At 39.6% G+C, this 26,317-nt stretch overlaps 3 protein-coding genes across 18 annotated transcripts in view; 2 read left to right on the forward strand and 1 right to left on the reverse strand.

Moving 5' to 3' along the window:
• Nucleotides 1-402: 402 nt before the first annotated feature.
• On the forward strand, nucleotides 403-3,802 carry setb (SET nuclear proto-oncogene b). The gene is made up of 8 exons (XM_055180618.2): nucleotides 403-679; nucleotides 1,626-1,683; nucleotides 1,773-1,915; nucleotides 2,034-2,137; nucleotides 2,224-2,337; nucleotides 2,427-2,597; nucleotides 2,680-2,820; nucleotides 2,966-3,802. Exons 1-8 carry the CDS (start codon nucleotides 607-609, stop codon nucleotides 2,984-2,986), a joined length of 825 nt encoding a protein of 274 aa, XP_055036593.1. The 5' UTR covers nucleotides 403-606; the 3' UTR covers nucleotides 2,987-3,802.
• A 1,145-nt stretch (nucleotides 3,803-4,947) lies between these two features.
• Nucleotides 4,948-9,289, forward strand: dync2i2 (dynein 2 intermediate chain 2). The gene is made up of 9 exons (XM_055179158.2): nucleotides 4,948-5,260; nucleotides 5,377-5,634; nucleotides 5,717-5,826; nucleotides 5,907-6,064; nucleotides 6,438-6,547; nucleotides 7,412-7,579; nucleotides 7,697-7,929; nucleotides 8,582-8,739; nucleotides 8,938-9,289. Exons 1-9 carry the CDS (start codon nucleotides 5,183-5,185, stop codon nucleotides 9,174-9,176), a joined length of 1,512 nt encoding a protein of 503 aa, XP_055035133.2. The 5' UTR covers nucleotides 4,948-5,182; the 3' UTR covers nucleotides 9,177-9,289.
• Nucleotides 9,290-9,291: 2 nt separating this feature from the next.
• The window catches only part of sptan1 (spectrin alpha, non-erythrocytic 1), a 41,077-nt gene continuing 24,051 nt past the window's right edge, over nucleotides 9,292-26,317 (reverse strand). For 8 of the 16 annotated variants that reach the window (XM_073871395.1, XM_073871398.1, XM_073871393.1 and 5 more), the window contains 21 exons: nucleotides 21,449-21,580; nucleotides 21,223-21,360; nucleotides 21,015-21,119; nucleotides 20,726-20,934; nucleotides 20,532-20,652; nucleotides 20,317-20,438; nucleotides 20,097-20,229; nucleotides 19,898-19,996; nucleotides 19,663-19,822; nucleotides 18,614-18,690; nucleotides 17,444-17,653; nucleotides 17,066-17,362; nucleotides 16,551-16,663; nucleotides 15,657-15,674; nucleotides 15,271-15,333; nucleotides 12,699-12,753; nucleotides 12,415-12,611; nucleotides 10,344-10,397; nucleotides 10,107-10,253; nucleotides 9,876-10,023; nucleotides 9,292-9,746 (listed from right to left, as the gene is read on the reverse strand). In XM_073871395.1, coding sequence (XP_073727496.1) covers nucleotides 9,621-9,746; nucleotides 9,876-10,023; nucleotides 10,107-10,253; nucleotides 10,344-10,397; nucleotides 12,415-12,611; nucleotides 12,699-12,753; nucleotides 15,271-15,333; nucleotides 15,657-15,674; nucleotides 16,551-16,663; nucleotides 17,066-17,362; nucleotides 17,444-17,653; nucleotides 18,614-18,690; nucleotides 19,663-19,822; nucleotides 19,898-19,996; nucleotides 20,097-20,229; nucleotides 20,317-20,438; nucleotides 20,532-20,652; nucleotides 20,726-20,934; nucleotides 21,015-21,119; nucleotides 21,223-21,360; nucleotides 21,449-21,580 — 2,724 coding nt within the window. In that variant the 3' untranslated portion in view covers nucleotides 9,292-9,620. The remainder of the gene's footprint in view (nucleotides 9,747-9,875; nucleotides 10,024-10,106; nucleotides 10,254-10,343; nucleotides 10,398-12,414; nucleotides 12,612-12,698; nucleotides 12,754-15,270; nucleotides 15,334-15,656; nucleotides 15,675-16,550; nucleotides 16,664-17,065; nucleotides 17,363-17,443; nucleotides 17,654-18,613; nucleotides 18,691-19,662; nucleotides 19,823-19,897; nucleotides 19,997-20,096; nucleotides 20,230-20,316; nucleotides 20,439-20,531; nucleotides 20,653-20,725; nucleotides 20,935-21,014; nucleotides 21,120-21,222; nucleotides 21,361-21,448; nucleotides 21,581-26,317) is intronic. The other 8 variants (XM_073871404.1, XM_073871401.1, XM_073871400.1 and 5 more) reach the window with 2 other exon arrangements.

Raw genomic sequence — 26,317 nt, forward strand, 5'->3', positions numbered from 1 at the left:
GGGAACACATATATGGATAAAATATATCGTTTTGGATAACAGCATCTGCATATGCAAACTGATAAACTAAATGTAAAATGTCAGAAGCATTTAAATGAAACTTTTGGGTCATATTTCATTAAATTAAAGAATTTACTGATTTTCCAGTCCAAATATTTTTCTTAGTAGCATACAACATATTACTTAACTGTTAAGCAAATCCTTTTTGTTTCTTTCTTTCCTCTCTATTAACCACAATTTACATAAGGTCTATTCCCATAGACCCCTCCCTATTCACCTCACCCTGACCAATCACCGAATCTCCTCGTCATCTTCTCCAGAAGGAGGCGTTTCCCTTTATTGTTCTCGTAACAATCGGCAGGGGGCGCTCGTGCGGGCACGGCGGCGAGTGTCAGAAAAGAGGCGGTGCTTCGTGTGTACGCATCTTTGAGTCTGCGTGTGTTGTGTGTGGAGGGGAAGCGCGACGCACGTTGTGATATTCGCACTTCTAAATTAAGCTAGAAGCAACTTTATTTCCCCCTTCTTTCGCTTTCCTCGAGCAGAGGAGGACGTTTGGGAGTTTTCGTTTCTGGAGCATAAAGGCATATCTTCATTTGTGGGGGAATAATGTCGGCGTCGGCGGCGAAAGTGAGCCGAAAGGAGCAGAACTCCAATCACGACGGAGCGGACGAGACCTCGGGTACAGTAATGGCGGCCTCCTGCGCACCGCCATTTTCAGCAACTTATGCCTTTTGTTTTTAAAGCACGAATTTACATTTTAACTATTTGCTTAGTGTTTAATTTTATTTTTATGTGGGGACGTTGAATTCACAGGAACTCAATTTTTAAAGAAACTTCGCGCAAAAGGATGTTGCACGTACCGGAGGCCATGATGTTTCTTCGCGCGGCGGCTTCATTGTGCCACGCGTGACGAACGCAGAGCTCCCGCGACTTTTTCCTGTGAAGAAATTGCATGTTTTACGATTAATTCTCACTTTCCCGTGTGCACACTTGTCCTTTTTGGAGGGGTAGTCGACTCGGATTTCGCAATTGTACCTTGTATTGAGTCCATGTTGGGTGCTAATAGGCTAACTGGTTATTGTTTCCCCCGCCATCACGCGTAGGTCTTGCATATGTCACGAAACCATGCTGCCGCCACGTTATGGCTCGCTATGCAAGTGGCGCTTAATTGGTAGTTTAGTCGATATGAATTTGTGCTCATTTGCGTTTATTGAACGTCAGAAATGTGTAATTCATGGAGAAGACGGTAAATGTGGCCCAGCGCATGGCCTCCCGCTCCGTTCAAACCTCGCGGCCTTGCGCAGCAGCTGCTAAAATGCATCGTCTTGAGCGCATACACCGGCATCTCAGCCCGCGTTTACTTTTACTCTCACTTACAAGCTTAAATTAGATTGGTCTGGCCTAAAACTGATGATTTATGTATTTGTGTGGATTTGCATAGCATTGTGTTTACGTTTATTTTTTGTTTATATGTATCAATAACACGCTTGAGTGATATTGAAAATATGTGATAATATGGGATTGTGCATGCTGATTATTATTGGTCATGATCCGTCTAATTTACGTAATTCTCCAAGACATTGCAATTGATATTTGTGTGAATTTGGGTATTTTTTGCGTTTCAGAAAAAGAGCAACAGGAGGCAATTGAACACATCGATGAAGTACAGAATGAAATCGACAGGTACTTTATAAGCTTTGCCAGTTCTCTTAAAAGTCAAGCCATATTGTGGTTGTGTTTAATACATTTCTTTGTTTATTTGCTTTCTGCAGATTAAATGAACAGGCAAGCGAGGAAATTTTAAAAGTAGAGCAGAAGTACAACAAGTTACGTCAGCCATTCTTCCAGAAGAGATCAGAACTCATAGCCAAAATTCCAAACTTCTGGGTCACAACATTCGTCAACCATCCACAAGGTAATAGATGTGTAACAATGTGTAATATTCAAATTTAAAAGCCAACGTATTCAAAAGCATGTGTGATTCTTGAGTGCCTATATATTTTCTAATATACTTTATTGGCTCTTATTAATAGTCTCAGCCTTGCTTGGTGAGGAAGATGAAGAAGCGCTTCATTACCTGACCAGAGTGGAGGTCACAGAGTTTGAGGACATCAAATCAGGTTACAGAATAGATTTTGTAAGTACCTTTTGACAAGTAAAATTTACACACATAAATGCATGACTACAAATATCCTTATGATTGCTGTTGTGCTCTCTTGGCAGTACTTCGATGAGAATCCTTACTTCGAAAACAAAGTCCTCTCAAAAGAGTTTCATTTGAACGAGAGCGGTGACCCTTCTTCAAAATCCACCGAAATCAAATGGAAAGCTGGAAAGGTTGGTACACATTTTTGTATGGTCAGTCTTCCCCTAATGCAGTTTATTTTTTGGTGGGTTTTAATTTTCTGTATGTATGATGCACGCAGGACCTGACAAAGCGTACCGGACAGACACAGACCAAGGCAGGGAAGAAAAGACAACATGAAGAGCCCGAGAGCTTTTTCACCTGGTTCACTGATCACTCTGACGCTGGGGCTGATGAACTCGGAGAGGTCATTAAAGATGATATCTGGCCCAACCCCCTGCAGTACTACCTGGTAAGAAAAATAACATTTAAACTACTTGCAAATAGTGTGGGGTAAACGTGGTTCGCTATATTAAACAAGTCTTTCTGCTTAGGTTCCTGATATGGATGACGAAGAGGGTGAAGGCGAGGAAGAAGATGATGAGGAAGAGGAGGGCTTGGAGGACATTGATGAAGAGGGTGATGAGGACGAGGGTGAGGAAGATGAAGAGGAAGACGATGGAGAGGACGGAGAGGTAAGATTGACTTTATTGGAGTTATGTGAGTTAGAAATTAAGGCTGTCAATGTGTTTGTGTAACTGCGGCTATAGACCTGCATGTATTATTTTTTTTGTGTAAGGGTTAAACTAATTCCGTTGTATTTTCTTATGATTTTTTCAGGATGATGGCGAAGATGACTAAAGGCTGAGGACATATTCCAACACTCTCATACCTGTTTCCTTTCCTTTTTGAAGTCATCCTCCAACCTTGGGAGCAAAAAGCTTTGTTTTTATTTTTTTATTTGGGTTTTTTTTGTGCTCCATCTTCTGTTCTACTGAAGCCTCTCCTGTTCTGACCATGTCTAAAACCCATTTAATTCCCTGGACATTCAGTACCTGCATCGGAAAACTAGTGGCATCTCATTGCTGAAGCCTCTTGCGTCGTCTTTAATTACAACCATCTCCAAAGACAAGATATTAACAATCTGCACGTCATCTTCTGTAGACTAAACTGAAGTAAATAGCAGTTTATATAATAAGTACAGTATATAAATGATTTTTTTCCTCTGTGAATGGTTGTGAGTTAAAGTAATAAGCCATGGTGCAGTGATCTAATCATAGCATACGTACCTAGCCGCCACTTTTTTCTTCTGTATATTTTCTTTAATGCAGAGGTGGGCCCCAAAGAGTTGACACTGTTTTTCCTATGTGATATATTGGACAAAAGGAAAGCACCAGCTAGCTCCTGTCAGCTCTTGTAAATGTTTTTGGGGTCAATATCAGGGTATGGCAGTTATTATTGTTGATGGTTCAATGGGGTCGGGTGGGGCGAGTGGGCATTTGACGCATCAACATTTGGGTTTATGTTGATTGAATTTTCATTGTAATGTTTTACAGACACCCATGAGGTTTGAAACATTTTTAATAAAAACAAAACACAAAAAAATCCTCTTGTAATTTTGAGCTTGGCTTATTAAAGGATTATTTAAATGAAATAATAAAGTGTGTAGAATCTTAACGCTGGTCATTTCTCCACTTGTTTACATCATTGGAGACACTTGGTTTCGTTTAAAGGAATAGTTCACCCAAAAATGAAAATTCTGTCATAATTACATTTTTGAGTGTACTCTCCCTTTAAGAGTACAAGTGTTTTTGCATTTGTTCCCATTTTGTAGCATTTTACTTTTAGGTATATTCAATTAAGAAGCATAATTACATCATAGATTTGTGCTGTTTACTTCCAAGTTCCAACCATTTTATATCAATTGGGTTGCTAATTCATCATTTAGGCATGTAAAATAAGATTGTACATGTATGCTATGCTTTGCATAGGTTTACAACTGTATCAAATGTTTAATACAAATTTCTGAAGCATAAATACTGAAATCTGTGAATATTTACATTTGGAAATATTTATATAAAAATAAACAAGTAAAAATAGCAGCAAAAAGAAAAACAGAAAATAGTAAAAGTGTATTACGACAATAAATTTATTTATGTGTTTAATCTAGTCATTTATTCCTATTGGATTTATATTTGCGAAATAAAACGGCGAATGTGTTTTATACGAACGAAAAAATAAATTGGCCAATCAAAGTCATTAACACAGATGACGTACACCGGCAGTCTCATCATTGATTGGCTAACAGTTTCCATAGCAGCACGGACAGGGTTAAGTAAAAATGGAGGATTCCTCTGCTCTACGCGGTGACCAAATATAATAAAATATAGCACAAAACTGCTATATCAACACATTTTCCGAAATGATTTCGAGTCTTTAAACACAATATACTTTTACCAAAATTCATGTATTTATATATGAAGAGTTTCGTTGCAAAACGAGATAACTCCGTTTTTTTATTTTTAAGAAATCTCGTTTTTCGGTTGTGCATTCCAATTAATATCAGTTCAACTGCCGTGGGTTTGTTTTGATTTAAACCTTCATAACTTAAAAAATACAGCTAAGTAGCACAATAAAAACAAAATAATAATAAACATGTTTTGAGAAAATGTTAAAAACGTATTTATCTCGTTTTGCAACGAAACTCTATATATGTTTGATCTAGTCATTTATTTCTACATTTGCGAAATAAAACTGCGAATGTGTTTTATATGAACTGAAAAATAGATTGGCCAATCAAAGTCATTAAGACAGATGACGTACAGCGTCAGTCTTATCATTGATTGGCTAGCAGTTTCCATAGCAGCACGGCTAGGGTAAAGTAAAAATGGAGGATTCCTCTGCTTTATGCGGTGACCAAATATAATAAAATATAGCACAAATTAGCAACACTGCTATATCAACACATTTTCCGAAATGATTTCGAGTATTTAAACACAATATAACGTTACTTTTACCATAACGTTTATACTGAATCCGTTTACTCGTGTGCCGGAGATGTTTACAGACGAAACGCTTGATTTAATTGGCGCTGAATCAACATGGAGAAAATCGCATCAACAAACGCAAGAATCAGTAAGTCAAATATTACATGTTTGCTTACCTTTTCAGTGTATGCACGTCATATCAAGTCAAGCGTTGTCTGCTTTTCCCACTAATGCGTAGTGTATTTTTCATACACCTGTGTTTAGAGATCCTGTCAAACGATACCGGTTTACACAACGGAGGCTGAAATACAATCCAAAGATGTTTTAGACAACAGTACCCAAACCGACCCACAGGACCCGATCGGTCAAACACTCACCCTAGATCGAGATCCGTCAGACTTTCCTGGTTTGCTGGACTTCTTGCGTAGAGTTGAGGATGTGGTTTTAAAAGAACTGGTGAAGAACTCCAAAAGTCACGCTTTTGATGGGTTTGAAGTCAACTGGGAAGATCAAAATGAAACTGTAAGGTGTTAAGTATAAGTTATTACAATATTAATCTGTGAATTATCTGACATTATATTTTATGTCTTGTTCCTGGCGGCAGGTCTCGTGCATGTACCGACTCCTGCATCCTAAAGCTCATGAAAGACATCTGCAGGTCACCAGTGTTTCATGGAACTGTACTGGATCTGTCATAGCCTGTGGATTTGGCCGGTAGGAGTTTTTTATACAGATGCACAAACACATTTTCCAATTTTAAGAGAGCAGTTTTAATGTCTTGTTTCTGGTGGCAGGATGGATGATGGTGATTGGAATAATGAGAAGTCTCACGTGTCCACGTGGAACCTGGACCGTCGTAACGTGAACCCAAAGCGGCCGGACGTGGACATAGATGTAGCTACGCCTGTCATGTGTCTGTGTTTCCATCCTCTGCAACCGTCTGTAATTGCTGGTATTAACACACATTTTTTTTTTAAATATATATATTATTCCAGGTGTGAATTACCCCCCAATAACAATGCATCAATGAATGTTAAATGGGACATATCATAAAAATCTGATTTTTTTCCATGTTTAAGTGCTATAAATGGGTCCCCAGTGCTTGTATCAACTTAAAAAACAACCCAGTAACTTAGTTTTGGTAAACCATTCTCTGCAAGCATGTGAAAAAATAGGTAATTAAAATCTGGCTCCCCTTGTGATGTCTTAATCTGCACTATCCAACCACAGCACTGCCATTTCGTGCAGAGATCAGCTCATTTGCATTTTAAAGCACACACCCAAAAACGGCACATTTTTGCTCACACCTCTTTTTTTTGTATTAGGGGGTCTCTACAATGGCGAGGTGATGGTCTGGGACACCAGTCGCACACAGGACCTAATTTTGTCTCAGACTGGGATGTCTGCAGACACCCACCGTGAACCAGTTTATCAGGTATTCAGTCCTATTAAACGTCCTGAGCAATTATTAGTTAATACTATATACATTATGTGATCCATTAAAGGGACACTCCACGTTTTTTTGAAAAAATGCTCATTTTCCAGCTTCCCTAAATTTCCCTACATTTCATTCTTGCCGTTTTGGAATCCATTCGGCTGATATCCGGGTCAAGCGCTAGCACTTTTAGCATAGCTTAGCACAATCCACCGAATCTGACTAGACCATCAGCACCGCAGTAAAAAATAACCAAAGAGTTTCGATATTTTTTCTATTTAAAACTTGACTCTTCTGTAGTTACATCGTGTACTAAGATATGGCTATTAACTATACTCTCATTCTGGCGTAATTCAAAGACTTTGCTGATGTAACATGGCTGCAGCAGGCGTAGTGATATTACACACTGCCCAAAAATAGTCCCCCGCTATTGAAAGTAACCAAGGGGACTATTTTCGGGCAGTACGTAATATCACTACGCCTGCTGCAGCCATGTTACATCAGCAAAGTCCTTGATTATTACGCCAGTTTTAGAGTATAGTTCATAGCCATATCTGCCTAGAAAATTGCAGCTTTTAATTTTCCGTCAGTTTTAGTACACGATTTAACAACAGAAGAGTCAAGTTTTAAATGGGAAAAATATTGAAACTCTTAGGTTATTTTTAGCGTGATGCTAATGGTCTAATCAGATTCAATGGATTGTGCTAAGCTATGCTAAAAGTGCTAGCGCCAGACCCGTAGATCTGCTGAATGGATTCCAAAACAGTACAAATCAAATGCTTAACTCTAGGGGAGCTGGAAAATGAGCATTTAAAAAAAAAAAGTGTAATGTCCCTCTAATGTATGGCATGTGTCTGCACGTAGGTTAACTGGGTTCCAGGATCTCGCCGAGGGGAATACGTTGTGCTGAGCGCAGGATCAGGTGGGAGAGTTTTGTTGTGGACTATGGATGGAGCTAAAGCCAAGCTCATCTTAAATTCTGGATATGCCCTTACACAACAGCAAATACAGCGGAGTGGTACAGCAAGCAAGGTTGGTGTCATAATTTCCCCTGTTTTGTTAAAACATATAAACTCAGTTCCCCTGTTTATGTAATGTTTAGTTATTCTTTAATAAATGATGGTGTTTAACTAATTACTCTAACTGAAGACCAGAGGCAGCACCACCATAGGAGTGACCTCCCTTGCACTTTCCCCGTGGGATCTGGATACATTTCTGGTGGGTTCAGAAGGAGGTCTGGTGCTCAAATGCTCTTTCAGCAGTGAGGTAGTGGCACCGGTACCAAATGATGGTGAGAGTACGACACTTCGGGCTCCCGTGCAATTCTCTTTCTCACCACGAGGGGGTCCTATTCACTCACTCCACTTCTCACCCTTTCATAGGTAAAATGCATTTTCTTGTTGTTGTTAAACAGCAGTATTGTGCAAGTGTTAGGCCACCATGCTGCGATTAGATTAGATCTTTTTATTAAAATACAACCATATTTATGCATTATTAAATAACAGATTAAAATAAAAAGATATAGTGTTAAGTATTTAGTGTGTGAGATCCTCTTACACTTGAGCAATAGCAGTAACCTGTCTTGCAGGCTCTCTTTATCTCTAATTCTAATCAAATGACTTCAGGATTTCACTTTTCCATGTGACCACGCCGGAGCTCGCCCTGTCGAGTGGCAAAACATTCAACAAAATGGCTGGTTTTCATAGCGGCTGCTGCAAAACGCTAGTAAAACTGACTATTATCATCGAGCCACCGCCAAATAAACCTGAACACCAAAATCTGTTTAAGGGTGCAACTTAACAATTCAGTACTACATAGTTCAGTCTTAGTAATGCGTTTCAGCAATACACTTAAAATGTGTTTATTAACAATATTACAACATAATATTTAATAAAGGGAGCAAAAAATAAATATGGATTTCATTCAAACTTTGCTAAAACCACAAATCTGTTTTTGGCCCAGGACTTTTGGACAATACTGTATTGGGGAAAATGTATTGGTTTTGTAATCATTTTTCTGTCTCTGTCTTTTTAGGAATCTATTCATAAGTGTTGGGACAGATGGATTGGCTCATCTCCACAGTGTTCTTCAGCCCCGCCCCCTTCTGTCTCTGCGGGTATCAGATTCGTACGTGTTCGGAGTGAGGTGGTCACCTACACGTCCGTTAGTCTTTGCTGCTGTCACAGGACAGGGTAAGATGCATGTAAATATTTTCACCTTTACCATAACACGACAGTAATATTGTCTCATATATTATTACTAACAAAAACTAGTAACACTTAGATTTGCAATAATGGAAATATAAAACAGATAAATTAAATTGATTCGAACAATAATCTTGTTAGGGTAACTGTATGGTATACAAATAAATAGTCATACTTTTCTTACAGGTTTGGTGCAAATGTTTGATTTGGGCAGAAGGTCCTTAAAGCCAGCTGCCACGATTGATCAAAACACAGGAGGTCAACCGTCTTATTGCCTCGAGTTCAACCCTAAACATACAAATCTGATGGCCGTGGGCAATGCAGATGGAAGCGTCAATATCTGGCAGCTTAGTGTGGAGTTGACAGAACAAGGTGCCAAAGAGACAACAATGCTGGACCGGCTGTCTAATGAAGTGGCTGACTGAGTTAAAGTTCTCAATATATAAAAAAAACATATATATATATAAAAATGCATTTCATTAGTTTTATATATTTAATACATTTGTTTATACTCGAAATAAAAGCACACTGAAAACTCTCTCCAGTTATAACCAGTAGCGTTTATTGAAGCACACTGCAGTCTCTTGGGTGATGTTACAGCACATCCTCTATAGGTGTTTTTTTTTTTTAAAGCAAAGCACTTAACAGCTAAAACAACCACAATAAAATGCAGACAAATCCACTACTACGACTATTGTCAGTGAAGTGTCAGATAAATATGCAACGGTTAAGATTGATAGTGAGATACAGACATCGCTATACTTAATGCTATAGAGAATACTCGATTCAGATCCATGCAGTTTAGTCGTGTGGTCTTGTGAAAGGGAAACGCATCCCGATTGGTCACTGGCAGGCAAGAGGGGAAGGGATCAGTTGACGAAAAGCGAGCGGGTGAATTCCACGAAGTCGAACGCTGACGGGATTTCGCGGCCCTTGCCGTCCAGATAGGGCTTCATGTGGGAAATGCAGTAGTCTGCTTGTTCCTTGGTCAAGTTCTGTAGACAAACAAGAGACCATAAAAATGTTTTGATTTTATGTAAAAACGAATAAATTAGTAAATTATAATCAAGGGCAATAATGTGTTTTGTAAAGAAAACACTACTGTAGTCTGAAGTGTTATTTACCTGGTATAACTCTTCCTTGGTGACGTAAGGTTTGTTCTCGGCGCTGAGTGCACGGAAGGCGCTCTCGATCTCCTCGCTTGACTTCACGTTCTCCGTTTCTCGGCTGATCATGAACGCCATATACTCTTGCAAGGACACGTTGCCATCCCTGAACAAAAGCAGCAATGTTAGTTCATCAAAACGGAGTATTCATTTCCACCAGAGATGGACACAGCATTGTGTGTTGCTTACCTGTTGGGATCCACTATGTCCAGGATGGACTCGAACTCTGGGTCTGGTTCTCCTTCTTCCACCATGGGCAGGTCGTAACCCAGAGACCGCAGGCAGGACTTGAACTCCTGGTGGTTTAGACGTCCAGATTTTTCTTTGTCGAAGTGCCTGGGATAAAACATTTTGTAAAGAGTTTCAAAATGCACTGTTGTGTGTAGCAATGTTATTTTTTAGTTGTCTTTAATGCAGATTACTCACTTGAACATCATGCTGAACTCCTTCAGGGCCTCCTCTGTTACTCCTGTAGTGTTTCTACAAGTATATTACAAGAACAGTCAGTCAAAGTAGTTCAAACAAAAAATTTAATTTTATTAATATGAAAAATAAGTCTTAAGTAATTATTTAATTTTAGTTTATTATAAAGATAACAAAGAATAACCTAGACTACACCATATAATTATTAACAATGCCTATAATAATATCTGTAATATTATCTATAAAAATTTGATTTAAGCACTAATCGTTTGCTGAATAAAAGTTTTTGTTTACATAATATATGTGGGTGTACGGTGTATAATAATTATGTACAAACAAAAACACACATGCATGTATACATTTAAGAAATATTTGCATGTGTATATAACATTTTATATTTATATATAATTTATATTATATATAAATATACATATTTCTTATATAAATATATTTTTCTTTAAATTACACATCCATGTGTGTGTATGTATTTATTTATACACAATTATTACACACAGTACACCCACATATATTACGTAAACTTTTATTTTGCAAACAATTAGTCGCTAGGAATGTGCATTTATGTCATTTTTTCATTTCGATTAATTTATAGGTCTGAAAAACAAGTACTCGATTAACTGGGGGCGGGACGATCAAAGGGGCGGGGCGTATCCTTCATGGTGAAAATGTAAATATTTTTATTAAAAACACTCTCTGGTATCTCTTGACGTTTGATGTTTAAATATGAGATGATATAAGGGAACTTGTAACGGTGCTGTACATTTTGCATCTGACGGACTGTATTTTGGAAGTGAATCCCAAAATCACGGCATCCTTTTAAACCATAGTGCCTCAGTGATGTGAGGTGTGTTCGGCTTCACAGAATTGCGGATCGGCGGTTGCCGCAGCGCGGGCGCACAGACTATCTGTTTTTTTTATCATGCATGTTAACGTTACTCGTCATACTCGTCATTAGATGTCATACGCTGGTCTGCGTGGCTCAACAAAATGTCAAACACGTGACGCACCCAGTCTTTACTACCACAGGCGCTTACAATGCTAACCAGACATCCAAATGCCGCCATAAATACAATAAATAAATAAATAAACCCACATGATCATCGTTTTCGTGATCGATCATCGATGCCACGTTCGAGTACTCGAGCAATCGAGTACTTATGCCCATCCCTATTAGTCGCGACTAATCGTTAGGCAGCCCTAGATTAAAGGTCCACTTTGTAGATTTTTAGCGGCATCTAGTTGTGAGACTTTGAATTGCAACCAACGGTTTTAGCCCACAGCTCACCCCTCCCTATTGATAAGCATAGACTCGCTACAGTAGCCGCCACAGGACAAACCTGTCATCATCAGAGACACATAGTGACAAAAATGCACTCTTTAAAACAGTTTGTCCTTTAAGGGCCACTGTAGAAACATGGCGGCGCAAAATGGCGACATCCATGTAAGGGGACCTGCGGTTTGTGTAGATAAAAACGGCTCATTCTAAGGTAATAAAACAACATAGTTCATTATGTAAGGTCTTTATACACCACTGATAATATAGTTTTGTATATTATATTGCATTTCTTTGAAGAGATCCTTCTAAAAGTTACACAATGCACCTTTAACATTGGCACTATTTACTACGAATGGATGAATGACATTAGCAAAGCTAATGTTAAGCTAACTTAAGCACAATACTGCATAATCTTTGGTACAAAATTTGTTTTGAAATCACTACCCTACCATCTTGTGTTCCACAATCATCTGCCACAAGAGGGCAGTCGTGGCATAATGGTTAGAGAGTCAGACTACACGAACCCAAAGATCGCTGATTCGAGTCTTACGATTGCGATGCCCCTGAGCAAGGCACCGTTTCACCAATTTGCTTGTATGGTGGCTCTGAATTGTCAAAATAGTTGCTACAGATGCTAAAAAACGCTGAAAATTCTAGCCAATCCAATTTTTACGATGGACGAAAGTTGGGTAAAACTGATTGGGACAACATGAGGTCATATTTAGTTTTTCATTTGCGAAAATTTCAGACGAGAATTCGGATTGGTTTGAGATGTGGTACCTGGCTTGAATCTGTTGTTCCAGGTTATGTTGCATCCTCATGCCCAGCTGGTCGAGCTGATCCCACTGTTGGGCCAGACCCACTGTGCTGTGTTCTGTGTATTTGTTATCCAGGATCAGCGCCTCCTCCATGGCTGCCCCCAGGTCCTCGATCTTCTTCAGCTGACTGCGCATGGCACGGATCTCCTGGTGCTTGCGCTGCAGAAAAACCCAAAAGGACGATATATAAGAAAGCCCAAGTCAATTGTTTTCAGGTCTGTGGCTCATTCATTGGTCTCATCATACCTTAGTAGCCTCTAGCTGGGACTCTAAAGTACCGGATTCTTCCACCATGCAGGACCTGGGCACACATAGAGCAATGAAACCAGAAGAAGGGATGCAAGAACACATTGCACATACACCAACATTATCTCCATTCACTCCACATATCTAAACCTGAGCCAAGCCCAGTGACTCAAAAAAATAAAAAGTCTAACAATGACATGATTACATTGAAATACAAAAACCTCTATAATTTCTGATTCTATATTCTTTATTTCAGGCCTCCTAAAATCCCCTGTAAATAGGTCAATGGGACTTACCAATTGTTTGCAGTAGATATGGAGCACAAACTAAGCATCCCAAAGTGCAACTACAATAACCAAAATCATGCTAACAAAGCCAACTTATATCCATGGTGATCCAGACCATGCTTGTTTAGGGTCACTGCCAACAGGGTTAGAAACTGCTATATTCTTACCACTACTTATCACAAAATAAAAGTACTTGCACACTTTTAAAGCGACAGTTCACCAAAATGGATAAACTATTATCTTATTAAAACCTGTAGACTTACTTTATTCTGTGGAGCACAAAATGAGGGGAAATTACTGATAGTTGCAGTCACCATTTACTTTAAGGGGAAAAAATATAGTAGGGCTGGGTATTGTGACCAATTTGCTTCCTTTTTTATATGGTTTTAATTTGAAATTGATTCATTATCAATTGGTTATCAATATTTTATAAAACAAATGTGTGAAATATATTTGGTGTGCTGTCACTTTAAAGGTCCACTATGTAGATTTGAAGCAGCATCTAGCAGTGAGATTGTGAATTGCAACGAACGGCTCAGTCCACAGCTCACTCCTCTCTTTCAAAACGCATAGTAAAGCTACAGGTGCCGCCACAGGACAAACATGTCATCATCTAAGACAATGTAGTGATAAAACACGCTCTACTCGCAGATTTGGAATCCATTCAGCTGATCTTCAGGTCTGGCGGTACCACTTTTAGCATAGCTTAGCATAATCCATTAAATCTGATTAGACCATTAGCATCCCACTATTTTCCGGCATGCGTAATATCATTGCGCCGGCTGCAGCCATGGTACGGCGGCAAAGTCCTTGATTATTATGTCAGAATGAGAGTATAGTTCCTAGCCATATCTGCCTAGAAAATCGCAACTTTGAATTTTCTGTCTTTGCTAGTACACAATGTAACTACAGAAAAGCAAGTTTTAAATAGGAAAATATCCAAACTCTTTGGTTCTTTTTTAGCGCAATGCTAATGGTCTAATCAGATTTAATGAATTATGCTAAGCTATGCCAAAAGTGGCAATTTTTCACATTCACACATCAGACTACATTTACAAGGATAATCGCGACATTTTAAATAATTTTACAAATATGTTCATTCAAGAGCAAGAAAACGTGAAGCCCTGAGATGCAGCTTTCTGTGCACACTTCAGATGTGCATACGCAGCCACCCTACAATAGAAAAAAATCCACGCACTCCTTTTTTAATCCCCATTAAACCAAAGCAGTCTTAATAGATATGCCGTTTTAATTTTCTTGTTAATGTGATGTCACACTGATAAAGCCCCGCCTACAGCCACTGACTGACTGACAGTCATAAATTACCATAGTTTCCATCCTCACGGAGTTGTACGGTTTATTTCAAAGTGAGATGCTTTTGTCTCAACACTGTAAAAAAAAGCACTCACTGTCTCTTTGGTAAGGGAGTGAGCAGCGGTAGCTCATTTTTGCTCCCACCCAAATTTTTGGATATGCTATAATAAATTATCTGTGGGATATTTTGAGCTAAAACATTACAAACACCTTCTGGGCACACCTGAGACTCATATTAGATCTTGTAAAATGGGCATAATAGGTGCCCTTTAATAGCCACTTCAGGGATTTCCGAATTTTTTTTTGTTAAATTGAAGAAGTCGCAGGATCAGAGAATTGATAGTTTTACCCAGCCCTACTATTCTACAAAATGTCTCATTGTGTTCCACATAAGCAAATAAGTCATACACACATACAAGTAAATCCAAAACTGTAAGTAAATGGTTAAATTTTCATTTGTGGATGAGCCATTGCTTTAAAAACCAAATGTGCAAAGTCTACATTTCTCTGAGGTTAAAAATAAGTGCCATTACTAGATCAGGTGTATGAAGAAGTGACACAAAATGTCAATGCACTTGTGACCAAATTCAGATCAGCACTGAGAAAACGTCTAAATGTATTTTTCCGATAATGGAAATCACATTGCAGTTTCCACCCTGAATTTGGTGCATAAACATTTTTCCAAAATGAAGATAAAAAACTAAAATAATAAATAAGATGGACTAAAAAAAAAAACGTTAAAAGAATGAGATGCCGTGTTCACACTCCTTAACGGGTTTGTTGGATTAAGAAGCTGGAAGGGTTCATCTCAAAAAAGCCTCACGGCACATCGCAGTGATTGTTAGTAAAGTGAACACACACATGGAGAGCCTTAATGGTGGGGGATCAGACTCGAGTGCATGAGAAAAAAACCTAAAAGATGTGGGGTGGGGTGTAAAGGCCAATCAGAGAGGAAAAATTGGAAAAAAGACCTTCCAGAAAGATCATCATCGACTTCATACTGATAGACACGGATTACCCTCCGATAGGCTATGCTATTCAGAGATGGGGGAGGTGGGGAATGAAGAGGAAATGGAAAAAGAGTGTGAAGAACTGGAAATATCGACATCTGGAAATATCGACAAAACATACAATAAAATAGGCAAAAAAACAGCCATGTAATAAAGAGAGTATTTTCTGACACAAATAATGACCATGAATCTGTAATGAATGACACCCTGTTACAGATTCCTAACCTCAAACTCCAAAATCCTTGATGAAATTTATAGTCAACCATCATAAATTATACACTTCAATGCCACTCATACACATTTTCACACACACATATTGAAGTAAAATAGAAAAATGTAATATTAACCCATCCAGAAGATATGTCCTGATTAGAGCAATGATCCCAAGCATCGGAGTAGCAACGGGAGCGTCGGTAAGGAATGAGGGATGGGGAAAGGGAAATAAAGGAGAGAGACAAGGAGAAAGAAATACACAGTTAACACATTGAGCGGCGACATTAACGCCACTACTCAACACTCACATGTATGTACATGTGAACAGAAGTGGACAAAGCCCAGGCTGTGTGATTTACATGAATACCATCACCCAAACAGACAACAGAGCACCACACTGCAAAAAATGATTTTCAAGAGAACACCCTCCTAGTACTCCTGTCCTGCCTTCAGCAAAAACATCCAAAAATTCCAAAACCAAGATGCTTTTTCTTGATGAGCAAAACCCAACAAAACAAGTCTAGTTTTTAGACAATAAAGACATAAAACAAGCAAAAAATCTGCCAATGGGGTAAGCAAAAAATCTTGAATTTTTTTCTTAAACACTAAATTCAAGAAAAATTTGCTTACCTCATTGGCAGATTATTTTGCCCGTTTGTTTTTTGCACAAAATCACTTCAATTCGACATTGTTGGTCCAAAACTAGACCCACTTTCCTGGGTCGTTTTGCTCATCAAGAAAAAGCATCCCAATTTAAGAATTCCTAGATATTTCCACCGAAAACAAAACAAAATACCAAGAAAATGTTTTCTTAAAAATCACCCCTTGCAGTGCACACAGCATGCAATGATATCAAGACTAAAGTCACAAAACATCAGACTACACGATGAAAATGGACATTTAAGAAAGTTACGTGGTGATCAGGACGGCCAAATACCAAATAGTGTGTGCACAGTGTCATGCTATGGCATTAAATGTGTGGCATGCACAAATCAAATGAAGTGGATCTCAGGATGTGGCGCATGTACCTGGTCTCCTGCAGCCATTGGTGGAAAGCATTGGCATGCTGGGCAAACTCCTGTCGGAGTTTATCGTTCTCCTCCTGTCTCCTCTGCTCCTTCTGCAGCTCCAGCTCTCGTTCCTGGAAAGCAAAGATACGGATAATGATGCCAGAGCTGGATAATATGAACAAACGTTTCTGCACCATACTTACTCGTGTAACTACTCATGTAACAGTCTTTAAATAAGGAAAACATGAAAGTGTTTGGATCCTAAGGAATGAATGGGGCTAGGCTAAATGCTAACGCATTCACGAAGCGCTGTACAAAAATTGAACGCATTGAAAAAAGATAGGGATGTATTAATTAGTCTCAGTTAAGTTAAGAACATAGTAAAATATTGAAAACGGTGGTGTTTTCCTTTAAGCTGCTGAAATTTAATTGTGCAAAAGTCAAAATGGAAGCTGACAGTATACAAAAATGCAGATTTTGATAACATTACATCTACTTAAAATATACAAAATCAAAGGATTGCCTTCTTTTACCTTAATGATCTTCTGAAGGTTCCTCCAGGTCTCCTCTAGCGCCTCCATGGTAAACCAGGTATAGGGGTTGGACGCCACTTGATAACTCTTGATCTGGCGATCGAGTTCTGCCAGCTGGTTGAAGTCGGCCTCGGCAGAGCTGAGAGATGAGCGGAACGCGTCGTGGGCGTCTCGCAACGCCCTGATCTCCTCCAGAGAGTTGCACCTCACGGGGTCGGTCAGATCTTCCTCTGCGTTCTCAAACCAGCTGTTGAAGGCTGAAGCCTTCTTGGCAAAGGTGAGGAACAGATCCTCAACCTGGTATGAGTAATGAGACAACAGGTGTTAAGGAAAGCAAATGTAACTTCATTTTCGAGGAAATTCGAACTTTCTTCATACCTTTCTAAAGTGCTCCTGGGCCTCCAAGAGCTTCTTCTTACGGGCAGCTGAGTTGGACAGCAGTTGGTTCCAACGCTTCATTAGGGTGGCATGGCGAGCCTCGATGGCTTTAGACTGCACATGTTTGGCTGCGAGCAGCTGGTCTTTCAGGGCTGTGATGTTGGTGATGCCCTCCTGCTGGAAGGCCTGAAGACCAGCATCAAAGGTTTCCTATGGAAGGATGGAGGAAAGAAAGAAGGTCAAGGCCAGCAGTAAACCTGGAACCTGCTCATTTTCCAGCTCCCCTAGAGTTAAACATTTGATTTTTACCATTTAGGAATCCGTTCAGCCGATCTCAAGGTCTGGTGCTAGCACTTTTAGCATAGCTTAGCATAGTCTATTGAATCTGATTAGACCATTTGCATCGCACAAAAAAAATTTTTAAAATGTTTTCCTATTTAAAACTTGACTCTTCTGTAATTATATCGTGTACTAAGACCGACGGAAAATTAAAAGTTGCGATTTTCTAGGCAGATATGGCTAAGAACTATACTCTCATTCTGGCGTAATAATCAAGAACTTTGCTGCCGTAACATGGCTGCGGGAGGTGCAATGATGTTACGTAGTGCCCGAAAATAGTCCAGTCCTATTGAAAGTAACCAAGGGGACTATTTTCGGGCAGTGCGTAATATCACTACGCCTGCTGCAGCCATGTTCAAGTCCTTGATTATTACGCCAGTATGAGAGTATAGTTCCTAGCCATATCGGCCTAAAATAAAAAATAAAATCAAAAAATAAATCGCAACTCACAATTTTTCGTCGGTCTTAGTACACAATGTAACTACAGAAGAGTCAAGTTTTAAATAGGAAAAATATCAAAACTCTGGTTATTTTTTAGCGTGATGCTAATGGTCTAATCAGATTCAATGGATTATGCTAAGCTATGCTAAAAGTGGTACCGCCAGACCAGGAGATCGGCCGAATGGATTCCAAAACGGTAAAAATCAAACGTTTAACTCTAGGGGAACTGGAAAATGAGCATATTTTCAAAATAAGTGGAGTGTCCCTTTAAATATCAAGTATATAATTATTTTGTTAAAAAAAAGTGTTTGAAATATTATGCCTGTACAAACTGATATAAAGTGTCAGTAAACTAGGTAGTGTGTGTTATGATCACATATAATGTCATACTTGTTTGGTAAGCAGTGTCTGCACAGAGGACAGATCACGACCATAGTCATCGGTCTTCAGGCTGTTTTCCTTCTCACCTAATCGAGAAAAAAAAAAGAGTTACAACAGCCAAAGGAAAAAAACTGAAAATTCCCTATTGATTTTCATAAAAATTCAAAAAATGTTATTCTTTAAATATATAAACATACCATATTTTCAATGGAAAAAAACAGACCCTCTGCTTTTAAACAAAAAAATCATTTGTTCGATATGTATGGGAAGGTTTCTTTAAAAATACCAAATTATTGTAAAGGACTTTTGTTAGAGATCAGATTCATAGCGATGATCAAAACATACACAGTTTTTACTGTTTTTAAATTCGTAGATGCTTTAGTGTCGGGTAAGAGTGCCATCTAGTGGATAATAGTGGAAATATGGATTGCCGTAAAAACTCGTCATTGGCAGGGAAGCGTTTTCTTTTAATTGACGAGATCAGGGGTGCAAACTCATCAGGGGTGAAAAAGGTGACAAGACACAAGCGCTCTTATATAAGTGGATACGCGGCTTGCACGCTCCTCTTAAACAGAAACAGGTATATAGCGCATATAGCACTGTTGTCAATGGCTTAAAATCACTTAACTTAAAACTGCGGTGCGTGAACAAATGTTAAGCTTTATGACCACGCGCACAGCAACATGACGTGGGCGCGTAACCTCAAATGAGAAAATACTACGAGTTAAGTATGTGCACTCAATCTGCAGACTGCTTAAACTTCGGCAGCAAATGAGGTGGCTATAAATCGTAAAACATAACCCGCCAAACTGGCTAGTAATTTGACATCGTTACCACAATAGCTGGACATGATTTTCATAATTTCATTTACTGCTACCATGTCGCAGACCCCCCTCACCCCTGATTTTCAAAAACTCATCGGATCTAGACGAATCACAAGAATGACCTATTTTGTATCAAAAACGGCGAATTTCGCCGAAAGGTGACAAGTTTGCACCCCTGGAGATAACTCAATGCCGGTGAAAGAGTTAAAGGCAACTTTGCTTCCAATAACTCACCGATCCAAGACTCTACCACGTCGGCCTTCCAGTTAAACTGCAGGAAGGCAGAGTTCTCGTCTAACTTGGCCTTCCTCTGGGCTGCGGCTCTCTCCAGCTCTGTCACCTTCCCACGCAGGGACTTCATTTTGGCCATGATGTTCTCAACATGGTGGTTCTCCTGCACAAAATCCAAAAGTTTAGCTTGATGTCCACTCAGAAACATCAGTGCTGAAGTTTAACAGTTAAATTGTACCTTCTTAATGAGTTCATCTCCATTGGAACACACATCATTGACTCGATCCCTGTGCACGGTAAAATCGGTCTCGAATGCTTCATGCTTCTTCAACAAGCCCTGCAAAGAAGTGATGTAAATGCTTAGCATGCTTTTCTAAGGCCCTACTTGGATTGGTTTTATATAGGGAGGCACAATAATCACAGCTAATGCATTTTACCTGCACAGCTGCCAGCGTATCCCCGTAATCCTCACTTGCAACCAGGTTAAGTTTCTCATTTATCCAGGCTTCCTCTTCTTCCACATTTGCCACAAACTGCTGGTATTCCAGTGACTCTTCCAGTCTCTGACCACTAAAAACCAGTAAACAAAACATATTATTCCCATCCTAAGCAACATATGAGAGACAAAAGATTAGAAATAAACACATGAATTCTCACCGAGCAGCAGCCAAATCCTTCAGCTCCTTCCAGTGCTCCACAAACTGAGCCAACCTCTGCTGGATCTCCTCTTGTCCGATGGTGTTGTCATCAGACAGCTTCTTCCCAGTATCCAACACAGACTACAACGTCCCAAAACAGCATATACGCTTTTTTAGTATTTCATTCCTTTTAAAGTCCCATTTTTAAGCAATTTATCACAGGTGTCACCTCACCTGAATGGCTGGTTCATGAGCGCCCAACTCAGCCTCCAGCCTCTTATGCTTCTTCCTCAGATTCTGTACTCCTGTCAAATCACGTCCGTAATCCTCCGAGCTCACCAACAGCTTCTTTTCCCTGAAAAAAAGGTTTATTAAATACAGTGGTTATTGTAGTGCCTGGACGATTTAAGATGATGACAAAAGCTCACTTTATCCAAGATTCTTCATCATCCAGGTCCCTGAAAAACTGGTGCAGACGATGCGACTCGTTCAGTTTGGCACGGCGTCCAGCAGCCATGCTCTTGATCTTGACAAAGCGCCCGTTCACGGCGTCACGCTTGTCCTTGACTTGAGTGGTGTCAAAGGCGTTGCTGCCCATCAGGCTGTCAGCCTGGCCATTGAGATCTTTCAGACGGTCCTATCAGAATACAAGGAAACTAATGAGCGATTTGAACCGGAGCATTTTGTATTTTTGGAAGTGTGCGGTCTGTACGCTACCTCATGAGCCGAGATGTCGGCCTCCAAAAGCTGATGCTTCTTAAGTAGATTGTTAACCGAGGCCAGATCTTTCCCATAATCCTCAGAGGCAAGAAGAGCCTCAACCTAAAAGTGAATAACAGCAAAATGATTGAAAAATTTATTTTAATGCTTTCCTAAACTTAAATAATTTAAGTCGAGACCTAGTTGTTATTTCATTTCGCTCAACCTCAGACAACCAAAAGTCAAAGTCCTTGATGCCAGTGTTGAAGTTCTGCTGCTTGTTTGCCTCCTTCAGTTTCTGACTCTTCTCGGCAGATTTGTTGACCAGGAACTGCCACTGCTCATCCAGAGCATTAAGACGAGTCTGATGGTGAAAAACATGCACGTGGCAAGCTGAGTACAAACCGCAACTCGCCATCTGCTTATTCCCAAAATACCTCTGAGATCGTTACCTTGACAGCATCCTCACTTCCAGCACAGGCACCTCTCTGGATGAGAGCATTGCCCGTGTCAATGACCCCGCGGATACGATCAGCATTAGCGTGTAACTCAGCCTCAAAAGCCTGGTGCTTCTGGTGTTTGCTCTGAAAGTGGCAACAAAGTGAAATATAAAGCGAAAGTGAAGTCATGCATAGGCGCAGCTGTGAGTGCATACTTGAAAAAGCAATAGCTGGTTTTGTATCTGCACCTAACAAAATGTTGCGTTGTTTTTAACTCATGGTTGGGTAAAATATGCACAAACTCAACTTATAATTTAAAGGGCACGTTATGCCAATGTAATATAAGTCTGAGGTGTGCCTAGAATGTGTCTGAGAATTTTTAGCCCCACAAATGATTTGTTATATTTTTACAGTGAACGCTATTGGCTAAAAGATCTCATTTCTGTAACAATGTGTGAACGAACACATTTAAAAAAGCTTTTGGGTAAAATTACCCAATAATAATCAGTGGCCGTGGGAGGAGCTTCATCAATGTGACATCACATTAACAAGAGAATCAAAACAGCACGTCTAATGAAAGTGCTTTGGTTTAACGGAGATTACCGTATTTTCCAGACTACAAGTCACACTTTTTTCGTAGTTTGGCGGGTCCTGGAATTTATAGTCAGGTGCGACTTATGCGTTAAAATGATTTCATATCAATCATTACCGTCTACAGCCGCTACAGTCCGCTTTATGCTGCTCCTGTATTTATGTAATTCAATAGATTCAGTGATGTGGCATAACTTCAGGACGTTTTTGAACTTGATTTGGCTTTTCGTGTTTATTTAGCCTATTCAGCCTCCCAGGTATGTTCTGTATGCTGTTGTGTATCGTGTAAATAACTGTTTATGTTACTTTAACATGTACGGACACCTATTCAGCCTGCTGTTCTGTGCTATTGTTTAGTTGAATTAGCCTGGGTGCCATCCGATCTTAGCCCCGCCCACCACATTTTGAAGAGGGGAAGATCGGTCTGGGGTTTTTCCCGTTGAGGAGCTACTATGCGAGTCCCAAAGCTGATGGAACCAATCAAATTGTAAGGGCGGGCCTTATACGATGATGGACAGATGTTTAACAGTAACGTAATAAACAGCATCACCAAAGAGCGCTTGTATTGAATCTGTTTACAACTAAATGGCTGCCGCTGGAGAATTCAGATGTGTGGATTCTGACATTGAGTCTGTTCTAAAAGATATCGACAGAGCATTAATTTTTAAAAGAGGAACAGAGAAACGCGAGCAAGGCATTTGTTTATGTTTTTGCCGTCCTTCCTATGGGATTCGGCAAAAGTTAGTCGCACTTATGGAGGACAAAGTTAAAGAAGCAACTGAAATGAGTGTCAAGGCGATGCAACTCGGCGTGCACGACGAGATGGATATAATTAGCGGTCGTTGCCAGCTTCTTTTCGGAACCCAGGAATCGTGACTGCTGAATAAGTGGAGGGACATGTTAGGCTCCGATATTTTTCAAGCCAACGTAACGTTAATGGGTATCGTCGTGGATGAAGTTCACCTAACGTACAAATGGTAAGAGATAGTCTTACTGTATGACTTAGTAAATACTTAATGTGATATAAATGAAATGTTGTAAACATAGTAGGTGTTGATGTACGTTGCTAACTCAGACTTAGTATAATCACAATGTTAGTGTCATTGTAGCAAAATAACTAGCAGTTCGGTCAGGCTACAAAAGACGACATTTCAACATATCTTACACACTCCGTTGCTCTGATTTTTGCTTCTGATCCGTTGCTATAATTGAATAACTTGCCTTTCCAGAATAAATGTCTGGTCTTCAGCTTGGATTTTGTGAAATCATTTTCTAAATAAACGCAATGTATAGTCCAGTGCGACTTGTATACGTTTTTCGTCTTCAAAACGCATTTATGACTGATGCACCTTAAACTCCGAAATGACTTATAGTCCGGAAAGTATGAATTTATAAAGGAGATGGTGTTTTTTTCATTGTAGGGTTGTTGTGTTCACAATGCAAACACACATTTATGTCCAAACACTTTCCAAAAGTGGATTTTGCATTATATGTGCCCCTTAAATTATGTCCATATTGCCCCAACCATGGGGTGCAAAAACCCACACAGGTTGGTTTAATATTTTACCTAACCATAGTTTAAAAACAACTCTTTTACAGTGTAACGCTGTAGTAGAGCTGGGTGAAAGCGAAAAATATCTTTATGTTTGTCACTATCAAAACTAACCAAACAGAAATTATTGCCAAGTAATTAAAAATGCATTGCTTGATTCAATATGACACAACACTGTCTATTCTTATTCTGTATAGTCTTTTACCAACAAAATAAAGGTGACTAATGCCTATATTGTAATTGTGATATATCGTATCGTGTATATTCATGTGAAATAAACATCTATATGGAATCATCTCAAATTTATCTCTGAAAAAGCAGTGCGCACGCACACACACACAAGCTCAAATACGTGTTGTATGTCTATAATGTTGCTATCAAACCTTTGTTTGTGTGTGTTTGCCTGTGTTCAACACCATTTTGTGAAAGTTGTAGTCAAAAAAGAGGTTTTTAAACAATAAATATACAAACACGTGACAAAACAAACAGATAATGTGGATGCCCCGGTGGCATCAAAAACAAAGCAAAGTGAGGGTGAATTTACACACCATCAAACATGGACACAAAACACGTGGAACTCAAACACATACAAAGCCTGATGAAGCATTCGATAAATATGATGGACTTGCAGGACATCCAGCAAACAATGAGCTCTGTGGAGAACCTACAGGAGTTGGGGCGTTTTGTCTGAGATCATTCCACACTTTCCTTAAATCCAGAGAGAGACAGTAAGGAAAAAGCCTTCAGGACGGCTTATCTAAAGCGTCGCTGATACGCTCATATGAAGCCGGGACGTTTGTACTATAAACTGCATAGGTTTTCGGGGCATAGCAATATTTACATTTTCAAAAAGCAAAGCAGAACTATATGTTTGAAGCAACCTTTCCATCTTCTCTCTCTGGGTTGACATGGCTATGTTCAGAAAAGCATACTGTCAGACTTGATGTCCTGTTTTTGCAATGTATACTATGCAAATTATTTTGCATGTGTAGAATACTTATGACCTTTAGTTTTATGGCACTTTTCCATTGCATGGAACAACTAGACTCTGCACAATGCGGCTTGGCTCGCTTTACTTTGGCTCAGTCAAAGTGGGGGGGATTATAGATTTATTGTTATAGTTGCGCTGCCTCTACTGCAGTGACATCATCGCAAATGCGACACAAACAAACGCACAACACCGGAGCAATGAAATGATGTTCTCGATTCTCGGCATGTGACTGTTTATCACTGCTATAAAGGGAGTTTGGGAACTTGTGTAAATTGCAAAAAGTGCAAATGACGACATTACTCGGTTTGCTTGATGGTGCACGAGAGTAAGCACTTGGCAGTAACGATTCTCCGACCAATCAGTGATCTCCAATGTTTACGCATCAACCCTTAGTAACGTTACGCCTCGCTCTGAACCTCAACCAAGGTGGTACCAAAAAAGGTACTAGTGGCGCAGTTTGGTGGGTTGGGTCTGCTTACTTTTGGGGGCTTTTCCACTGGGTGCATAGTACCCGCTACTTTTTTTAGTACCACCTCGGTTGGGGTTCCAAGCGACTCGAGCTGACACCAAAACGTGAAGTGGAAACATTGTAGATCACTGATTGGTCTGAGAGAATCGTCACTACCAGCGTCATCTCTATAATGTAAAAGATTAGCTTTACCTTCATGCTAGCTTGCGCTGTCTCAAGCAAACATGTTGTTATCTGTGCTCTGTTATAAGTTCCCAAACTCCCTTTTGGTGATGAAAAACATCTACAGGTTGAAAAACAGGAACACCGTAACAGTTTTTTTCCAGACTTGCAGTTTGTGGCAGTACATTCGTGCGCACGTCCGCATATATGCTTAAATGCAACTTAAGTGAGGCTCAGCGCATCGACTGACGCCACAGGTGTTTGTACAGAAACTGTCATGAAAGACAGAGGTAGTGATAAACGCGATGTACAAACATCTTTTTGTGGTGGTCAATTTAAATTTTGTAGCGGACTGAGAAATAAATGAATGTATGGAAATGTACAACGATGCTCTCACTTGTATGATGTCACAGCAGTAGGCAGCTCAAATATAACGACACGCCTATAATCCCTCCCACTCCAAACTGTTACTAAACTCGATGGAAAAGCTAACCAAGCCAAAGTGAGGTGAGCTGACCTGACCCAAACCATACCAAACTGTGGGGTACTATGCAATGGAAAAGCGCCATAGGTACTGTACATAATGCAAAAAATCCAAAAGTGAGCAGCACCGAGCCGTATTACGCAGTGGAAAATCGGCAGTAGTGTGACAAATAAACAACTGTTCGAATCAACTGCGATTTACCACTTGTTTAATATTTCAAGTGCTAAAAGTTGTGAATGTTTACCGTTTTATAAATAAGTGGCAATATACAGTGATCAGATATACATACTGTATATATACACAGCACAGATCATTCTAGTCTGAACATAGTCTGAATCATTTTATGTACTTCCCTTTTGTCAAATTGGTCTTGTTCAGGTTAACCACAATTCCAAAGTTCTGTTTTTTTGTGTGGAAGAAATTCAAACCAAGACATCCCAACTTCAATGACACAACAAGAAAATAAAGGCTGTACGCCCAGCACATAAATAAAATGCTGAAGGGAACGTCGACATGATGATACGACTGTACAAAGCGAAACATTTGAAAGCGTAGACACAAAATAGACACACGGAACTCAAATACACATCTACAGAGTACAGACAAAACAACGAAACGACAATGTGGAGCGA

This window comes from Misgurnus anguillicaudatus, chromosome 9, assembly GCF_027580225.2.
Source record: "Misgurnus anguillicaudatus chromosome 9, ASM2758022v2, whole genome shotgun sequence".
In the NCBI taxonomy this organism is placed as follows: domain Eukaryota; kingdom Metazoa; phylum Chordata; class Actinopteri; order Cypriniformes; family Cobitidae; genus Misgurnus; species Misgurnus anguillicaudatus.